Source organism: Falco peregrinus, chromosome 4 (assembly GCF_023634155.1).
Source record: "Falco peregrinus isolate bFalPer1 chromosome 4, bFalPer1.pri, whole genome shotgun sequence".
Classification (NCBI taxonomy): domain Eukaryota; kingdom Metazoa; phylum Chordata; class Aves; order Falconiformes; family Falconidae; genus Falco; species Falco peregrinus.
The window spans coordinates 114,389,961-114,407,654 of NC_073724.1; the positions used below are offsets into that span (position 1 = coordinate 114,389,961).

Below are 17,694 nucleotides of genomic sequence, written 5' to 3' on the forward strand. Positions count from 1 at the left end.
AGTTTTAAGAGGGATGATGGTTGGCCAAGAACTAAATAATCTATACATACGTTGGGACTTTTAGAATTTTACGTGTCTAATTGCCTAACTTGCAGGATGAATTCAAACCAGTGGTAATTAGCTCATGAATGAGACAGCCCTCTTTTAAGTCAGGTAGCGTATAGAGGGCTCCCAGACTTTGCAATCAGATTTTAAAGATGGGAAGACGCCTTCGTGAACATATTCACAATTCTGCAGCTGCAAAATAAATCCAAACTAATCAGCAAAAGAGGGAATTTTACTGAATTTGAATGATCCTGTTTTCCCCATTCCTCATGCACTTCCCTTTCTGCCCTTATCCTTACCTATATATTCAGTATTATGTTATGCTGACAATGTACCAAGTGGGCTGTCAGCTTTATACCTACTGCTCCCTGTCCAGACCTTTTTTCTGCCCTTGACTAGAAGCAGTGCTCTCAGCTGAGCCATCTCTGTGCTTTGAAGAAAAGGCATCACACTGACAGCTGCAGTGACAGATTGGCAAAGCTGGGACAAAACTTGAATAGCTTTGGGGGAAAAAAAAAAAAAAAAAGGAAGATTTTTTTCTTCTTCTTCTTAAAGGACTTGAGCACAACAGACTTTGCTTCCACAAATATATATAAGATTGTTCTGCTTGCAGCGAGTCAGAAAATCTAGTTGCTTTTCCACCAAAAGCACAACTTAAAAGCAAGATGTAGTGGAAGCACTGGAAGCCAGTAGAAAGAGAACAAAAAGGGACACCCTCTAGTTCATGAACATTTACCTTGCTACCAAATTCTCTGCAGGTGTATGACATGACTTACACCTCTCAGACAAGATGAACTTTCCCTCTCCCATGAGTGCCAGCATTATCCAGATTGACTGGTTTGACTTAAAGCATTCACAGTTTTATATATTATCCATATTATACTTGATTTCATTCTTTTTCATTCATGACTCCTTGTTTTAACCGTTCCTACTATGCAGTGCTGTATTCAACACCAGACCATGAAACTACTTGCATAGGTATATGGTAACCATTTTATAAATAACAAGCACAGCACATTACTTCTTAACCAGAAAACATTAAAAAAAATAAAAAGTCATCATTTTTAAACTATCTACCTATATTTACAACTAGCTGTGATTTTAATTTGACTCAGAACTGTCAAATGCTTGTTTTCCTGTTAAGAAATCACCATGATTATCTATATTACCACATTTAAGTAACCTCAAAATAAAGGTGGTAAAATCTAGAATAATACAACAGTGTATGTATTAACATTTAAAAAGTTGAGTTGCCAGTGGCTTATTACTATCTTTTGCAGACATTTGACTCTGTGGACTGTACATCACAGTTAAGGGCTCATCTTTGCAGGTAGCCAGCCCTAAATTCTAAAACACCCTCTGGAATTTTTATTTCCTTTTTTTTTTTTTTTTTTTTTTTTACAGTTTTATTTTACTTCAAAATGTTAGTATTCTAGATCTTAATAATATGAAGTGGAGCAGCCTCTGTATTTGTACATGAATAGAGCACACTGCATCACTCAGATAAAACGTGTCAGACTGAGGCCTTCAGAAGATAACACTGAATTAGTTTAAATTAATTTCATATTTTCAAAAGTTCCTTTCACAACTGCAAGAAATAGATTTACATTTACACACAATGGCAGGAAACATTAAACAATAATTTAGATGTCAAAACAGTAATTCTCTGACATGCTATGAGGCCTCAAGATCACAGAACACACAGAACCTTTCGTCTGTTTACTACTGAATTACAAACTGTAAGACTGCGAAGGAGAAAAAGTCATCTGCTTGTTATTAAACAGAAAATATAAAAGATAGGGAGCCTCTTTGAACATCTAAAGAATGAATTTTCAGCAAACAATCCTACCCCTACTTAGAGACATAAATCAGAAGTCAAAAGCAGCTTTGCTTGCAGGCTGCAGCTTTCAAGAAAAGAAGAAAAATGCCTCAAGAAATCCTTGGGACTTTTCCCTATGTATATAATGCAACCTCATATAAAGCCATTTAATTTAAGGGTAAATCATACCTTTCAAAGAAGGTGGCCTTTGTTTTGGGCTTGGGGCTTTGCATTGTTTTTTATTTAATCTGCAGGAATAACTTCCTATTTAAAAATGTGTTAGCTGTGGCATTCTTTAAGCAAAACAGGATTCAGACCTAAGTAAAAGCTACCATGTCTATGTGGATCCACAGCCTGCAAGAGGGAGTGGCAAGAAAGCACCTGTTTACAGTTGTTGAAGTTTCACCTGTACTGAGACTGCCTATTAGCATTTTGAATTAGCAATGATTAACATAATGGTAATTTTTGCCTGATACCAGATCCAGTGAAGGACACAGAAATGTCAATGCGAAAAGCTCTGTAGAGAATGAGGGATAATTATGGTACATCTGAATTTCCAGTGAAGATATTATTCAACTAAATGTCATAAACCATTAGATTTTGAGGTGACAACTTTCCTATTGCTAGACAGGGTAGATTAATCTGTCCCATTCTAGGATGCCAAATGCCATACTAAGACTCACACAGAGGTCCCATTATCACATCTCTGCTGACTCACAAAAGAAATTGTTGCAACACGTCTTACACTAGTGCTCTAGCTTTGAACAGAAATTTAGGGCTAAATCCTGGCTTTAGATACACCACTTCAGCACGTGTTCATGGCCTTTTGAAAGTGAATGGGCAGTAACATTCATTTATTATATAGATCTCTGCTCTGATCTCCCCTGTGCTTCAGAACTTTCCCCAAAGTCGGTGTCAAAGCACATCTCTTAGGAAAATAACAGCTTTAACCAATCCAGGCAATGGCAGTTTCTATGTTCTTAAGTCTCAATATGGAAACTTTAGAATCAAGAACAAAAATGGAAATACATCCCATATGGTCTTTTTATAAGTGTATTATCTTCAAAACTCTGACATCTGATATGTGTACATTTTTTTCCGGATTTTATGTTGTTCAAATGATTTTATAAAAATATGAAATATTTGAAAAATCTTGCCACTACAATAAATATTAGTGGAAAGACAGACTGCAAAAATAGTGTTATGGAGTGATGCTACTGAAAACATAAGAGCTAGACTAACTTACTTTCTACTATGCAATTACCGAAACAGGTTACATCTTCCATTTTAAACATCTTAATGACATTCTACTACATCTATCAGATCTAAAAATTTATGGTTTAAAGTCTTTGCAATAACTGAAGTTAACAGTAAAACACTGATCTGCTTCAATGGAGTCAAAATTTAAGCTAGCATTTTTCTACACAGTATTAGTTTTACTTTTCTCATGGCAGGATTTATACAGCATGCCTGCATTTAGCCAGCAGCTTTGTGAAAGCAATAGTAAGCAAAAATAATTTAGAAACAATTAAACAATTTAATATTCTTCTTTCAGATTTTTTTTTGTATGTTATTTTTAAAGCGCATTAGCTAAATATCCAGAAATCAAAAATCCAGGAAAAAAAATTTACACAAGATGCTTATGCTATCCACAGAGTTGTTAACAATGGCAAATGGTCTCACTGACTTGAGCATTTCCATTTTTTCTGAAGCGTTAGCTACTGAACTTTTCTACAGTTTGCCTAAGCATTAACCATGGATTGGTGCAGATTTTTTATAAATCAGTGTAAACCTCAAGAAGAGCTGCACAACAAAAAATAACAGGAAAGTAATCTCAAATACCTGTCAAGTTCTTTTAACCTGAAAATATATTAATGAGTACATAAAAATATTTTCTCTCCAAGTGGATTTTAAACTTCTACAGAAACTATCAAGACTAAGTGACAAGTGTGTATGTGTACATATGTATGTATAAACAGACACCTACGTGCATTCAAACATGCACATACACATGTAAGCACATAGACATAGGAAAAGAGCATGTCCCCAGTTTTTAGGCATCCTATTTGACCCAGCTGCATGCTGCCATGCATGATTCAACCTTGATGTGCACAAAGATAAAACTTCCAGAGAGAGGAAGACAAAACCAAAGCAAAAACCACACCTGTTATTTCCCTCTTCCCTCTTCAAAACTGAAGGGTATATCACTCACTTTTTCCTTTGAAAATCACGGTATACGGAGTTCACAAAACAGTTAATCCAGTCTCTTATTTGTCACATTTTAAAGCCTGAAGTACCTGCAGGTTGAGTATATCATTTATTCCTGCTTGGAGATTTTTATAACCAGCCGCAAAACCACAGAAATAAACGGATTAAAAATTATAATTCAGATGAAGACAACAAAAAAGAAAGTGAATGTGAAACTAAATGTGAAATGGGGAAGTTACTTTTAACAGAATTCAGTATCTATTCAAGAGGTTTATCACAACATAAATTCCAAAGAATGAAACATCAGTGTTCAGGAACTAATCAGTTATATTGAGCAGTGTATACAGCAGCCCCAAAATAATGGAATCGCTGCCGAGGGTGGACTGGTGCTACAGCTAAAACTCTCCATAGAGAGAAGAGAATTAGAAATACAGAAGAAAGTGTCTAATAGAGTCTTAGGAAGGTTCTGAGGCGTAACAGAAGCAGCAAAATCACCACTGGTCCTGTTTCAGCACTGAAGTTGCCAGAAGAGCTGGGAGTTACTGTGGTCCATAGAATGCATCAGCTTAACTCACTGATTCTGGCTAAGTCTGAGTAGGAGCAAAGCTATTTTGCTGAATCCTTTCACTTAACCAAGGCATATTTAACTCTAGGAAGAACTTAAAGAATTAAACTTGATTTTGAATATCTGCAATAAACTCAAAGTCAAATTGGTCTGTACTAGAGCAAAGAGGGTTTTGATTTTTATGTCAATGGAAGTAAACTTCAAACCTAACGTTCTTTGGAAAAGTTTTAATTGATGTCCCAGAGTGTCCCTTCATGTCCCAGAATCACTATGTGATGAATAAAATTAACAAAATAATTCCAAATATATCACTCGCTGACAGTTCATTTCAAACCCTAAATCACTGCAGGAGCACTGCACTCATAGTACGTTATATCAAAAGATAAGAAACATCAGTGTGTAAAGTGAAGCTAGCCAGGGTTTGGGGTAAGTCAGGCATGTTACAGGGTTTTGCCTTATGTGGCATGGAGACACCCTGTTACATAAATTACAACTATTTGGTATTTTACTATAGGACTTGCCAACCATTTTTCATCTCTGTTTTCTCACTGACATCCTTCTGCCTGAGAGGTTGGCTGCTCGGTGGGTGACTTGCAGGACAGCGCATGCCAGAGCTGCCTCTTTTCCCATGATCTTACCGACTGTAGGAGCCGGCAGGAGCATGGCTGGCTGCCGAGCTTAGCAGGGACTCTCCTCGTGAATCTGTGTAATACCATCAGGTCGTTACTGAAAAAAAGTGAATGGTCCCTTTAGGACGGTGCAATCTTTTTTTTTAGGACAGATGGTGGAAATATATGCCTTTTTCTTTTTGGTTTTAGGACTGATTTCCCTCATAGTTGACAAATTTACACAGAGGGGAAAAAAACCCCACAAATCAAACAGTCCGATATCTAGACTTTGGATCTAGTTATTCCTTAATCTGGCACATTCAAGGGCCTCTCAAGGAATATGCCCTACTGAAACACAAAGATCATATTATACCTGCCCGCCTTCCGCCTGGCACAAGCAGCAGGGCTTCGGGAGGAAGGGGCTCGGCGGGGCCTCTGGCACGCGGCCGGGGCTGCCCCGGGCTGGGCCCAGCCGGTTGCTACCGGCTTCACGCCAGACCCACGGCGGGGCACGGCTGAGCCAATCAGCAGAGTGGGCGGTGCCCCTGAGCCAATCAGGTGTGGCGCATGGCGCCCCTGAGGAAGCGCGGGCTGTGGCCTGCTGCGGGGGAGCAGGTAACCCCCTGAAGAGACTGCAGCCCATGGAGGGCCCATGCTGGAGCAGAAGAAACAAGTAATAAGAGGAAAAGGGTGAGGAAAAGGGAGGGGCAGAGATAAACCACCATGCCTTGACCCCAAACCCAACCCCCTGTGCCACCCTCACCTCACTGGAGGGATGGAGTGTGACCTGCAGTGGTAACTAGGAGGAGGAGAGGTGTCTGGAGTGGAGCTGAGTCTGGCAAAAACCACTTTCCCTGAAGTGTTAATTTAACTGTTTGTCACCTTTGTTTCTCAATACCCAAACTCAATAATAAAATGTTTCTGTTAACTGGCAATAAAGTTAAATTCCCTAAGTCAAGTCTGCTTTGCCTGCAATACACCTGTTCTGAAATTTCACTGTAGAACAGACATTTCTTCAAGTACCTTTTATTTATTCATCCTATTTTCAGATAAATATACGAAACCTGTATTGGAGGTGAGACTGTAACAACAAAAGAAAGTAAAAGAACAAGGTTATGAAAGAAAATATTGACTTGAGTAGTGGGAGCAACAATGAGAAAGTAGTAACAGTACTGCAGCCACAAGGAGAGTTAAGTTACCATGTAAAAATAGAAACACATGAAGTAGCAACTGATTACTGTTCATAGAAGACCTTTCCACAGAGAAGGAAAGCTATACCTTCTTCTCCTAACATATAGTCTATTAAGATGCTATTGCTGTCAACCTCTTAAATTCTTAGAAATAACATTTACCAAAAAAATTCAAAACACAAAATCAATGCAATGTGGCACCATAGGTTTGTAGAATAATGAAACAATGTAAAGGGGCTGAACTTGAGATGAGTAGGAACAGTGCCATAAAAGTAGCTCTACAATATGTCATTGCTTAAGTAAAGAAAGTGCCTGGGGCCATTATTAAGTTTGGGAAGCCCAAACAACATGACTAGAGGATGATAGTCTTTCAGAGAACTTGTATAGGACCTTAAAAATACACTTTAATTAAATCAAAATTATAGGCCTGGAAAAAAATTATGACAATTCCTGTCAGGAAGTGATCAAGGGAAAAGCATACTCGTGAACCTAACAAAATTATATTAAGGATGCAAATAGGTGTATCAATACTAATAATACAGACCTAAAAATTTGAACTAAAAAGGAAGAAGTGTCAAAAAAAAATTCTTTGATGTTATGACTGATGCTGAGAAACACTTCATACCAGGAGATTATATTTGCCTGTTTTTCAACAAATATTTGCTATTTTTAACGTGGGAATATTTTTCAATTTCATGCCAAGGGCAGGCAAGCAGATTTTATACACTGATACAACTGTGTGACAAATTGAACAAACTATAGTATAATCTCCCTAGAGGAGAGATAGAGGCCTTATTGCCTAAAACTCTTTGTATAAACTTAGACTAAACACTAAAATACTTACTGTAGGCACTACTCACATTCTGGCAGATGGGCAACATGACCTGTGAGGTCTTTCCCCATCTTTATATTTTAGCATTCTGTCATTTCTGAACAGTGTTGTTTTGGCTAGAATTGGATGCAGAAACACTGTGTAAAAAATTATTATCTTAAACTGAATTAAAATAGATTTGGGAATTTTAATAGTGACTTATCTAGCAGCAAGTAACACGGCATTTTTACTGATGAGGCGCTCACAAACAGTAGCACAAGGCACTACTTTGAAATATGATTGTTCTTAGATTATAGGATAACTTTTAGTTACTGATTTCAAGACATACTTTCTGCTGTGTAAAACACAAAAATCTAGGATGCTACTATTCAAATACATTAAGAACAGCGACCTGGACAGGACTAGGAAAATTCTGCGCTCTCTGGCTTTACTGTGTGAATGTGTATAACTAAAAGCCATTTATCCCAAAAATGAAACCACCTTCCTTTCACACAAAGACAACATTGACCTCTCAACTGTCAGTGTGTTGAAGAATGAATGTAACAATCACAGGGACACAAACCCTGAAAACTGCCAGAACTGATCTACAAAGATTGAGAAGGCGGGTTTGCAAATCAGTTAGGAGAACTTCAAATGTCACAACAACCTTTCATGCATTTACACGATCCCCCAAAACACTGGAACATTAAATGGTTCATCACACCAAGGCAGCCTCTTCTTCTTCTTCTTATAATAATAATAATAATAATAGAAACATCAACAACAGCAGCAACATCAACAACAACAATAACAACAAGCAGCTCCTGGATGGCTGTCTCTGATATGATGGTGGGTTTTTTTCTCTGGAAAAGCTCCAGGAGATAACTTTCAGAAATAAGCTTTGATTACTGTTAGGAGGGAAAAAGAAAACATTCCTGACAAAGCAAGCAGTGGAAGTTATGTATATATCAGGTGCCAGGAGAGAACACCTGGAAAAGGACTAAACATAGCACTTAGTAACACAAATGGAGCTGGCTGCTTAAGGCAGGATGTAAGTAGAATATAGTCACTGGAATCAGAGCACAGTCCTGAAAATACACAGATTTAGGAATTCAGGTTTCCCTTGCACCTTTGCAACAGTGCTTCAACCTCCAAAACGAGCCCAACATCTATCTCAAGCAATTGACATTCAGCCACGAGGCAGCCTTTACCAAAGCACCCTTTGGACAGATCCAGTCTCCTCCTACCCTGCCATTTAGACACCGATTCCACCCTCCAAATGAAATGGAAAATTTTCAAACACACCCCCCTCATCCAGTAAATCATGACGCCTGGCAGAAATATCACATTTACCATTCTCAGCCTGTTGTAAATCCTGACTTTCGCCATAGGACGTCTGGGGAAAATTAACACCTAATCTGATGGTCCTTTCCAAAAGCTAACCAACTTCACAGGCAGGTGCACCAATTCTGAGTACTAACACACAAAAACCCCACTGCAGACCTGACCCTGATACTAAATAAATGTTTGGTTGGGAGGACAAGAAATGGGAACATCGTGTGCTTCAGAGGAACGGGAGAAAAATGACATAGAAAGTATTACAGCAAGAACAACACAGAATCTACGGGAGGCACCAGGTTTTTTAGGGCAGCCGTAACAAGGAGAAATCAAGACTCTAAAGTTAAAGTCAGCCTATCCTTCACATGCTACTATATGCTTTCTGACACATTTTGAAATGTCTTTTTCGGTTATAGCATAAGATCTCTACTCATACACAAACAGGGGTCCAAGCATCTTTTGCTGTCAGCCCATCTGGTGTTTGAAGGCACTTAGTTTTGCTCATTTATTAGTTCAATGCTGAGCTGATGTAGTTAGTACCTTAATAATTGATCTGGTTGTTGGTAAGATACTTAACAGGTCAGATATATGTCTCTTCTGCACAATATTAGTATATTTTCATTTAAAGATATCCCATCAGATTTGTATTTCACATGAAATGAAGATACGTGGAAGAATGCAAGATATTGTTTTCTTTCCTCTCCAGCATGCTCTGCCTGGCTTACCTAACCTGGTCACCAAAAGCATCATCCTGCATCTGCTACTGCATATGGGAAAACAAATATTTGCAGTCCACATGACACTAATATAAGTAAAATGTTTTTTCAAAATATTTGAAAGTCAAATATGATTAAAATTAGTAACACATATTGATGTAAACATAGAAGAGATCAGTACACTTAATTGATTTATTCACAGTCTACAATATCATATTACTGTATGTCATTTGGCAATAAGCAGTAATGCCCATATGTATTCATTAAATGCAGTTAATAAATAGTCCTGCACTTAAAAACTATATCTCAGTTATGTAGTTTTATGGAAGTAAGAATCGTATGTAATGTGGCTATCTTTATCATAAAAGTAACAATAAAATAGAAATATTGGCACTATCTTTTAACTCCAGATGTATAGAACTGTGCATTTGCTCCCCAGAAATCACCAGTTTTTATAAAAGGCTGTTCTTTCCCACTCACCCGTTCATCAGTAAGAAACATAGAAGACCTATGGTCAGAGGTCTAAGTACATTCAGCTCGACAGAAAGGTTCAGTTTAAGCCATCCCCCCACCCACAAAAAAAAAAAAAAGCAAAAAAAAAAGCCTACTCTCAGAATTTAAATGTTAAAAACATGCCTTATTTTAGAGTTATGTTACAGTTTTCCTTACCGGGACAAAAGAATCAAATGAATCTTGTTCCCGATTTTCAATAGCTGAAATTGTTTTCAACCAGAAGAGATAGCTTGAAATATCAGACATTTCAGAATGCTCCATACTGAAAGCTGCAAGATTAGTAGGACTGAGGTGAGACAGACTTGCAAAAGGAGGACTTTGGCTGTGTTACATAAAGTTCTTAATTAGATCCGTGGTACAAATTGCTATCCTAAGAATAAAAAGTTAATCAAAAGCCTTATTGGAAGGATAGGAGGGCAAGATTAGAGCAGAGACAGCTGTTTCACTTTGGGATAATCATGCAACTGCCTAACTAGATGGTGTTCCGCTATTCAGAAGTGAAAATACATGTGTGGAAATTAAAATGTTCCTTTTGTGTTACTCAGGACTAAATTGTTCACAGCTGGTTTTCGTCAGTGGGACCCAGGGGGATCTCCCTATATTTATACTCCCATGCAGTAAGCACCTAACTCTCAGACCCCGTTAAAATCACAGCCAGAATATGTTCATGAAAAGAGGGAAAATTTGAAATGTAGTGAATACAGAATTGGTGAGAGAAAAAGTCTTGCAAGGACTTTTGGTGACAAACCATAAGAATCAACCTACAAAGATTTGTTTAATGCGACTAAATGCAAGAAAACTACAGTATAGTGATGGATGATTTTGTATCTCTCCCAAAGGATGCTATTCCAGCCTGCATTGCCAAAGAAATGATGTACAGCTGAGATCTCTCTTCACCTCTTCAGGTTTATTTTACCTGCACTTACGGGTGGCATTATCATACTGCAGAAATGACAGGACTTCCATCAGTGGACAGACATGTGTTGTTTGTTTTTTTTTACCCATGATAAAACCCAGAGCCTACAGAAATCTTGGAGTTCAATAAGATCAGGATTTTAGTGATGACGCCTTTTTGGGAGGAGGATATAATGTACCTGTGGGCTGACCTCTCAGACAATTCACACAAAGACTGACATTACACAGATTTTGTGGAACTAGATGTCACTCTTTGCAAAAGAAGCTCTAAAGCAGATCTGAATGTCAGACTTGCTAGGCAGCCATGATGAAATGGAAATATCAGGTATTAAGGATGAAATACTGGAAATAACAGTTCTTATATTCCCCAATTCCCCACCTTCTCATAAAAATGGATTTCCAAAAGGAAGTAGGAAGTAATTATTTGTGGAGAGGGAGAAAGGGTGAAAGGAGAGAGATTGAAAACTATGTAGTACTAGAGACAAGGGTAGAAAACCAGTGGCCTTAAACAGTATGTCCTTCCATGTATATTAAACTTTTTCCTTTTTGTCTACTATCAACAATTCATTTTAGGGCTCCAAATACTCGTGGTCAAAGTTAAATGAAAAACAATATCAGAATGATCAAAAATATTTGAAAAATCAAGTGAACTTTATCAACTATTACTGATTAAAAAAAAGACAATAAAGAAGAAACATTAAAAACCCTTAAAGGTTTGTCTGGTTTAGAACAAAACATTTTATTTAAAAAAAACATGAAAGCCTTTCACACTGCAGTACAAGTATGTTTTTGGTGAGCAGTATCTTAACAATAACAAAAAAAATCATATAAAATTTTTCAAAGAAAAAAAATGTAAACCGCCTAAGGTAAAAACTCATGTTTTTTCTAGGCAAACAAATTTCTGAAAAGAGCTGAAGACTTTGCAACAAAAGCCCGTGTAGTTTTGCAGAGTGGAGATGAGGAAAGGGAGATTGAAAGCTGCTTCTCCCCTCCACCCCCCTTGCTTTGGTTAATAAGAAAATTCTACACTTATTTAAATCTTCCAAAAAATACTTCAGTATTAACTAAAATGCAATAACCCTGGAAAGCATATTTCAGAAAATATCTTATTTGACCAAATGAACATGTTCATTTAGTGGAAATTCTGCAATATGTGAACCGTATATACCAAGGAGCAGGTAACTTTTCCTTTCTTTTAAAACTCCTTCCGTAAGCATTCAGTACGTTATTTAATATAATGGCTTGGATAGAACTTTGGTTTCACCCAGTACAGTTTGTATCACCTCACAACATGCTCAGTACCATTTCTTCCTCTAGAAAAGTGGGATATTTAAAAGTAGGAGCATAAATAATCAGCCAAATCATCAATTTGAGTAGCTGATGATTAAACTGTTATCTTTTAGGTCATAAAATGGATCCCTTCTTGTGAAAATGGTTACAGGTAGTTTGTTTGTTATATTTCTTAATGAGCTTATAAAATAAAGTTTAATTTACAGAATATGTTGTCCTGTAAATTGGAGAGATCCAAATGGACCGTGACAGACACAGCTGAGCCTGTCAGCCAAGCTGGTGACACCTCTGTGAAAACGTTTTTAATAAAAGGACAGAAAATGCCTAGGAGGAGGGAATGAGGGAACAACTGGACCAGTACAGGAGGAGGCACTGCACGGCAGAGAAGACTCGTCCCCAAAGAGGCTGTAGCCAATGCATCAGCCCATGCTGAAGCAGGTGCTCCCCCAGAGGGACTGCAATGATGGAAGACCCACACTGGTAAGGAGGAAACACGTAAGAAGAAAGGAGCAGTAGAACAAAAGTATGAGAAGGCGCAGCAGGGACAAACCGCTGTGTTCTGACCCCAGCTTCTGTGCCACCCGCCACCTCAGCAAAGGGACCGAGCATAACCTGCAGCGGTAACAAGGAGGGCATAGAGATGTCTGGAGTGAAGGTGAGCCTGGGTAAGCAGGAGGAGGGTTTTTCCCCCCCCCCCAACTCTTTTTTGTTTCTCAATACCCAATGCAGTAATTGCGTATTTATATTAATTGCCAATAAATGAAGTTAAAGTCCCCAAATGGAGTCTGTTTTGCCTGTGACAGTAATTGGTGAGCAGCTTCGCTATTTTGGAGTTCATGAGCTTTCCCAGTCCCGTTCTTCCTATTCTCTCCCTGGCCCTGCTGCACGGGCAGTGAGCGAGCAGTTGTGTGGGTGCTTGGCTGCCAGCTGGGGCCAACTCACCACAAACTGACCTACGATACCTCTCCAATTAAAGCACATTTGAGGAGAGTTTCCAAAATCTTCAAAAAACAGTCTTATAGAATACCTAAAGCTTTTCCAGTATCTCTGAAAACCACTACAGACACACTATTCCTCAGGTCGAGACAGTGATGACAAAAACTGAATAAAGAACTTGTAACAAATAAAGATCAAAGTATCACAAAAGCTGATGCATCTACATCAAATACAAGTTCATACAGTTTATACACAAAGGCACAATTGTCCCAGCTACCCCCTTCATGTTTTATAAAAAAACCAGCATTCCAGGTTCCTTTATGCCTCATATGTGTAATGCCATTTATAATACATATTTATTTCTATGAAAACAAGTACTGCTATCAATCAAGTAAATGTTAAATAATTCAACCAGTAAGATTACTTTTCATCATTTGATATAACAGATCAGCTGGGAACATCCCACTACATCTCCAGCAGAGAATTTTAGAAATTATTTAACTGTATCTCACCCTTTTTTCATCTCTCCAACTGGATTATTGCCTTTCTATGAATCATTAAAATATTTAATTTTGAAAATAAATTTTAGTAGAGAATAGCTTCTACAAATCTTTGTTGGAGTTTTCTGAATGCCATGCTTACAAACCTCTAATACATTAAGAACAAATGACTGAGGTAACGAAGTGGTTCACTTTTAAGTATTTTACATTAGAAGGTAAGGACAATATTGTTCTTTTGTATGTGCAATCGTACATGCAATTGTACATGTGGGTGTATTTATCTAAGGCTGTAGAAATGCCTGTGCTGTTTAAGTCTGAAGGGCTTTGGTGGTTGTTCTTACCGACTTTTCAATCTAAGGGAAGGAAGAACAGTATAGTGATGGCTAAGTTCCAGCCCGGAACTCTTGCATCACGATGGCTGCAGTTTTGCATCCAATAATCAGAGGCAGTAATACTGCTTTATAATACTGTCAGATTAACTGAAATCCTACTTGACTAACTTTTCCCACTAGTGCTGCAGTAAAGATCAGTCATTGCAGCAATTCAAATTGACTTCTGTGGTCTTCAGACTCCTTTGGTGGATTGATTCTGAGTGCAAGATATCTACAATAATACAATTTTCTTTCCTTCTCTCATCTGCCAGTTTTGTTACTGTGGTTTAAAGATAAATGAAAAACTATAAATACATACAGGAGTAGCATTTTCTGTGTTTGATAACTTTGAAAACATCTTTTTTTTTTTTTTAAATCCTGTCAATTTACATATCAGATTAATATTTTTATGGATTTTTCTTTGTTTTCTTTAGTTTTACATAGAAAGGGAAAAGACAATAGTGTGAACAACAACAACAAAACAACAGAAAACTAATCTATCAATCTAGTTGCAGATTAGACTACTACTTTGGTCTCAGTTCAGCAGGGCACTTAATTTTTGGGTTGACTTCAGCACTCACAGTATTGCCACTAATGCCAAGTCCCACTAATATAGACTGTTCCAGTGTGCTTAGGGAGCAGTGTTAAGCACTGTGCTGAACTGTGGTCCACAACATTGTCACTTTCCTCTCTACCAGCATGGCTTCTTATTGAACTTCTGTTTTTCGGAAGTCCCTGAAGTAAAATATTATTAAGAAGTTTCAACTGTCTTTAATGACTTCTTTATATTGTTTTGTTCTTACATTTTCAGTGTTTTCTCCTCTTAGTCCAACTTTACTAGTTTAGTAGTACAAGAAGAGGTTAAACTCTGTTGTCCAGCTCTGCACAACATCCCAGCAATGAGGTCAGCTCAAACTGCTGATCCTGCACTGATGGAAAGGCTTGAAGATATAGTGTTAGTTGAGTAATCGCTTTGTACCTCCAAACCAATATATCCATCACTCCCAGAGCACAGCCCTTCCTTTAACAGAAGTTTCTCATAGATTGAATGAGTTGATGCAGTCTGGTCCACTGTGGCAAAGACTTCACTACCCACTGGAAACCCTTCTTCAGTAACATGAAGAACTACTTACTTTGAAAAGATGGAAATCCTATCAACATACATAGGCTCATGGATCCAGGAGCTCACTGAGATTCCCAGCGTGGGGACTGGGCTAGATGCAACACCTCCATGGTAGCCACAAGCAGCAAAGGCCCTTGAAGGTCCAATGGCGAACAGACTCCAGCTACCCTTCCACAAAGATGGGTTAGCCAAACCCCAGCGTAAGTCAGCTAGAAATTAAAGTAATTCAACAAATAGCACAGGTTGGTCCAGTCTAGCTGTTGTCTGTAGAACTAAGCTATGTTAAAGGTGTTAAAAATGCAAAGCTCCCTCTCTGTTTTATGTACAATCCATACAATGTTTGTTAACCTCCCTGCCTCAGCCTTTCCAGTCTGAAATTGAATGAACATTGACCTGACTCACAAATGTATCCGAGAACAAAAGAATCATACAGCTGTTCCTTCTGAGCCGTTTTAATGTCAAGACATCAGACAGTAATGACATCTGGAGAAAACACAAACAGGATCAGTTTTGCTTTGATCACCTTTCCTGCCCGTCGTTGTTTGTTGAATGCCATCGAATAAATCAGATTGCAAAAAGAATTTCCTTCCTCTTTGTGCTTTTATTATTGCTATTATTATTAATAAAAACAAAACCAAGCTCCTTTACCCCTTATCCCCCTGACATGAAATGCTTATGATGTGGCAATTCTGTTCCCTTTTGCATTTTGCTGTTTTGTCAGTTTTGCTGAACCCTCAAGTGCAAGAGGTAACATGATGAAATAGAAACTGGCAGAAAGTACATTAAAGTTATTATCACCTGAGGACAAATCCTGGCAAGTGAACCACAAGAAAAAAGGCTCCCATGTGGAAATAAGACAGAGACCATACAGGTAAACCCAGTAATTCCACTACTGTTTTGGCAGCTGTTCAAAAATGGGAAAATCTAGATGAGGTAGGAAAAAAAACAAATGAATGTGGAAGTAACGAGGCTCTTCAAAAAGAAGGGCAAAAAGGGGCAAAGGTGAGAAGGAAAACGGGTACTAAATTTCCACAGTACCAAAATGTGTTTTGAAAAGGCGTTACATAAAATGAGCAAAAGGCAACCATTTGGTTAGACCTGACAAGGGCTATCTTCAGAAGAGACAAAGACCCAAGAATTATGAATCTGAAGAGCTTTTTTAGTTTTTTGGCCATTCAGCAAAACATTTCTGCAATTCTGCATTTTCATCCACTATGAAGAGCTGCTTCATTCCCTTCCATATTCTCCATATGATTAACATAATGTTTTATTTCTTGATACATAGACGAGTTTAGCTGATAGACAGCAACCAATGCTTAAAACCAAAACAACTAGGAGTAATAACCTCAATTTTCAGTGCAAATTATTTAGAGTAACGTATGAATTCCAAGTTTGTGCTGACTACATAGACCTAAATGCATCTCAGTAAAAAACAGAAGATCCACTGAGAATACTGCCAACTCAAAGAAAAAAAGAACTGCAAAAGGCAGTATTTTTGCAGATTTATGCCCACAGAAGTGATCAGATTGCTACCGCTTTCATACCTGCAATGGCTGAGCAAGCTAATGACTGTCCCAGTGGCAACTTATATCATGACTCTGCTTATAACATATAGCACAACTACATGTGGTACATTACAGGAAAAGTATCTTACTGTCAAATCAAACTGCAACAAATTGGTATTGCCCATCCTTGTATTCCTGTAGCATTTCAACTCTTTAAAATAATTAAAATTTAAATAATAATGTTTCAAAATTGTAATAATAATCATAGCAATCTATACATGTTTTCAAGGTAGTTGGAAATCTTATAGGCCAGGTTTTCCAGAAATGCCCAATGATAAACAATGTTCAGTGGATACCTACCTAAGTGTGTGTTTCCAAAAATTAGACTCCTTGAAAGCATGATGATGTGGTACCCTCTTCTCCCATCACTTTCTAAGCTTTTGCATGATTACATTTCTAGCCAGTTGTTACTGGTTAGTCACCTGCAGACAAGTTCTATCCATAAACAATCCCCTGATACTGTTATTCTGCTCCAAACAGGCAATGCTAAAAAGCAGTTCTTCAAAAATTAGATCAATGGGCACTGAGCTATGTGCTAAGTTCTGATAAGTCAGAGATGTACATACCTAATGAGAAAAAATGATGATGATCAAACTGCTTAGATCTTTCATTTTTAAATAACTTTATATCTTAGGAACTAAAAAAAAAAATCCTTGCTTTGCCCATCATTAGAAAACGTGACCTGAATATCTGTCCTGCTTTGGTTTGTGCATAGCTGTATAGAACATTATCATGTATAAAGGTCTTGTACTCTATAAATGTGCATACGCAACGCTACCTTTTTCCCATTTTTGCACACACAATTAAAAAATGGAAAATAATTCATGTCGCAGGAGTGAGATATTTTACTGATAGGCTAGAAATACCAGCTAGCTAAGAAAAGCTGCCAGAAGATGTATATTTCAGTACTACATAGTGTAAATTTTAATAACTGTGTTTGGTTGGTGGGGTTTTTCTTGTTTTTTAAACAGTGTCTTACTCCCATTGTATAAAAAAAGTGAGAAGTACACTTTTGGTAAATAGACTGCTAGAGGTGTGTCTTTTCTACAGGCTTAAAGCACTTGCCTCTAAGTGGCAGTACTTCAAATAAATTTATGCTTGAGCAAGTTGGTGGTGCACAAAGGCCAAAGCTCAGTCAGAACATGGTTGCACATGTGACAGAATTCGCCCCAGTGAGAACA

At 37.8% G+C, this 17,694-nt stretch overlaps 1 protein-coding gene across 20 annotated transcripts in view; it reads right to left on the reverse strand.

The window, feature by feature from the left end:
- Positions 1-17,694, reverse strand: part of DLG2 (discs large MAGUK scaffold protein 2) — a 1,040,329-nt gene that overhangs the window by 429,148 nt on the left and 593,487 nt on the right. The window contains exon 1 of one of the 20 annotated variants that reach the window (XM_027779441.2): positions 9,970-10,077. The exons of the other annotated variants lie outside the window; for them this stretch is intronic. Coding sequence (XP_027635242.2) covers positions 9,970-10,074 — 105 coding nt within the window. The 5' untranslated portion in view covers positions 10,075-10,077. Of the gene's footprint in view, positions 1-9,969; positions 10,078-17,694 lie in introns of those variants that run through there. 20 annotated transcript variants of the gene reach the window in all.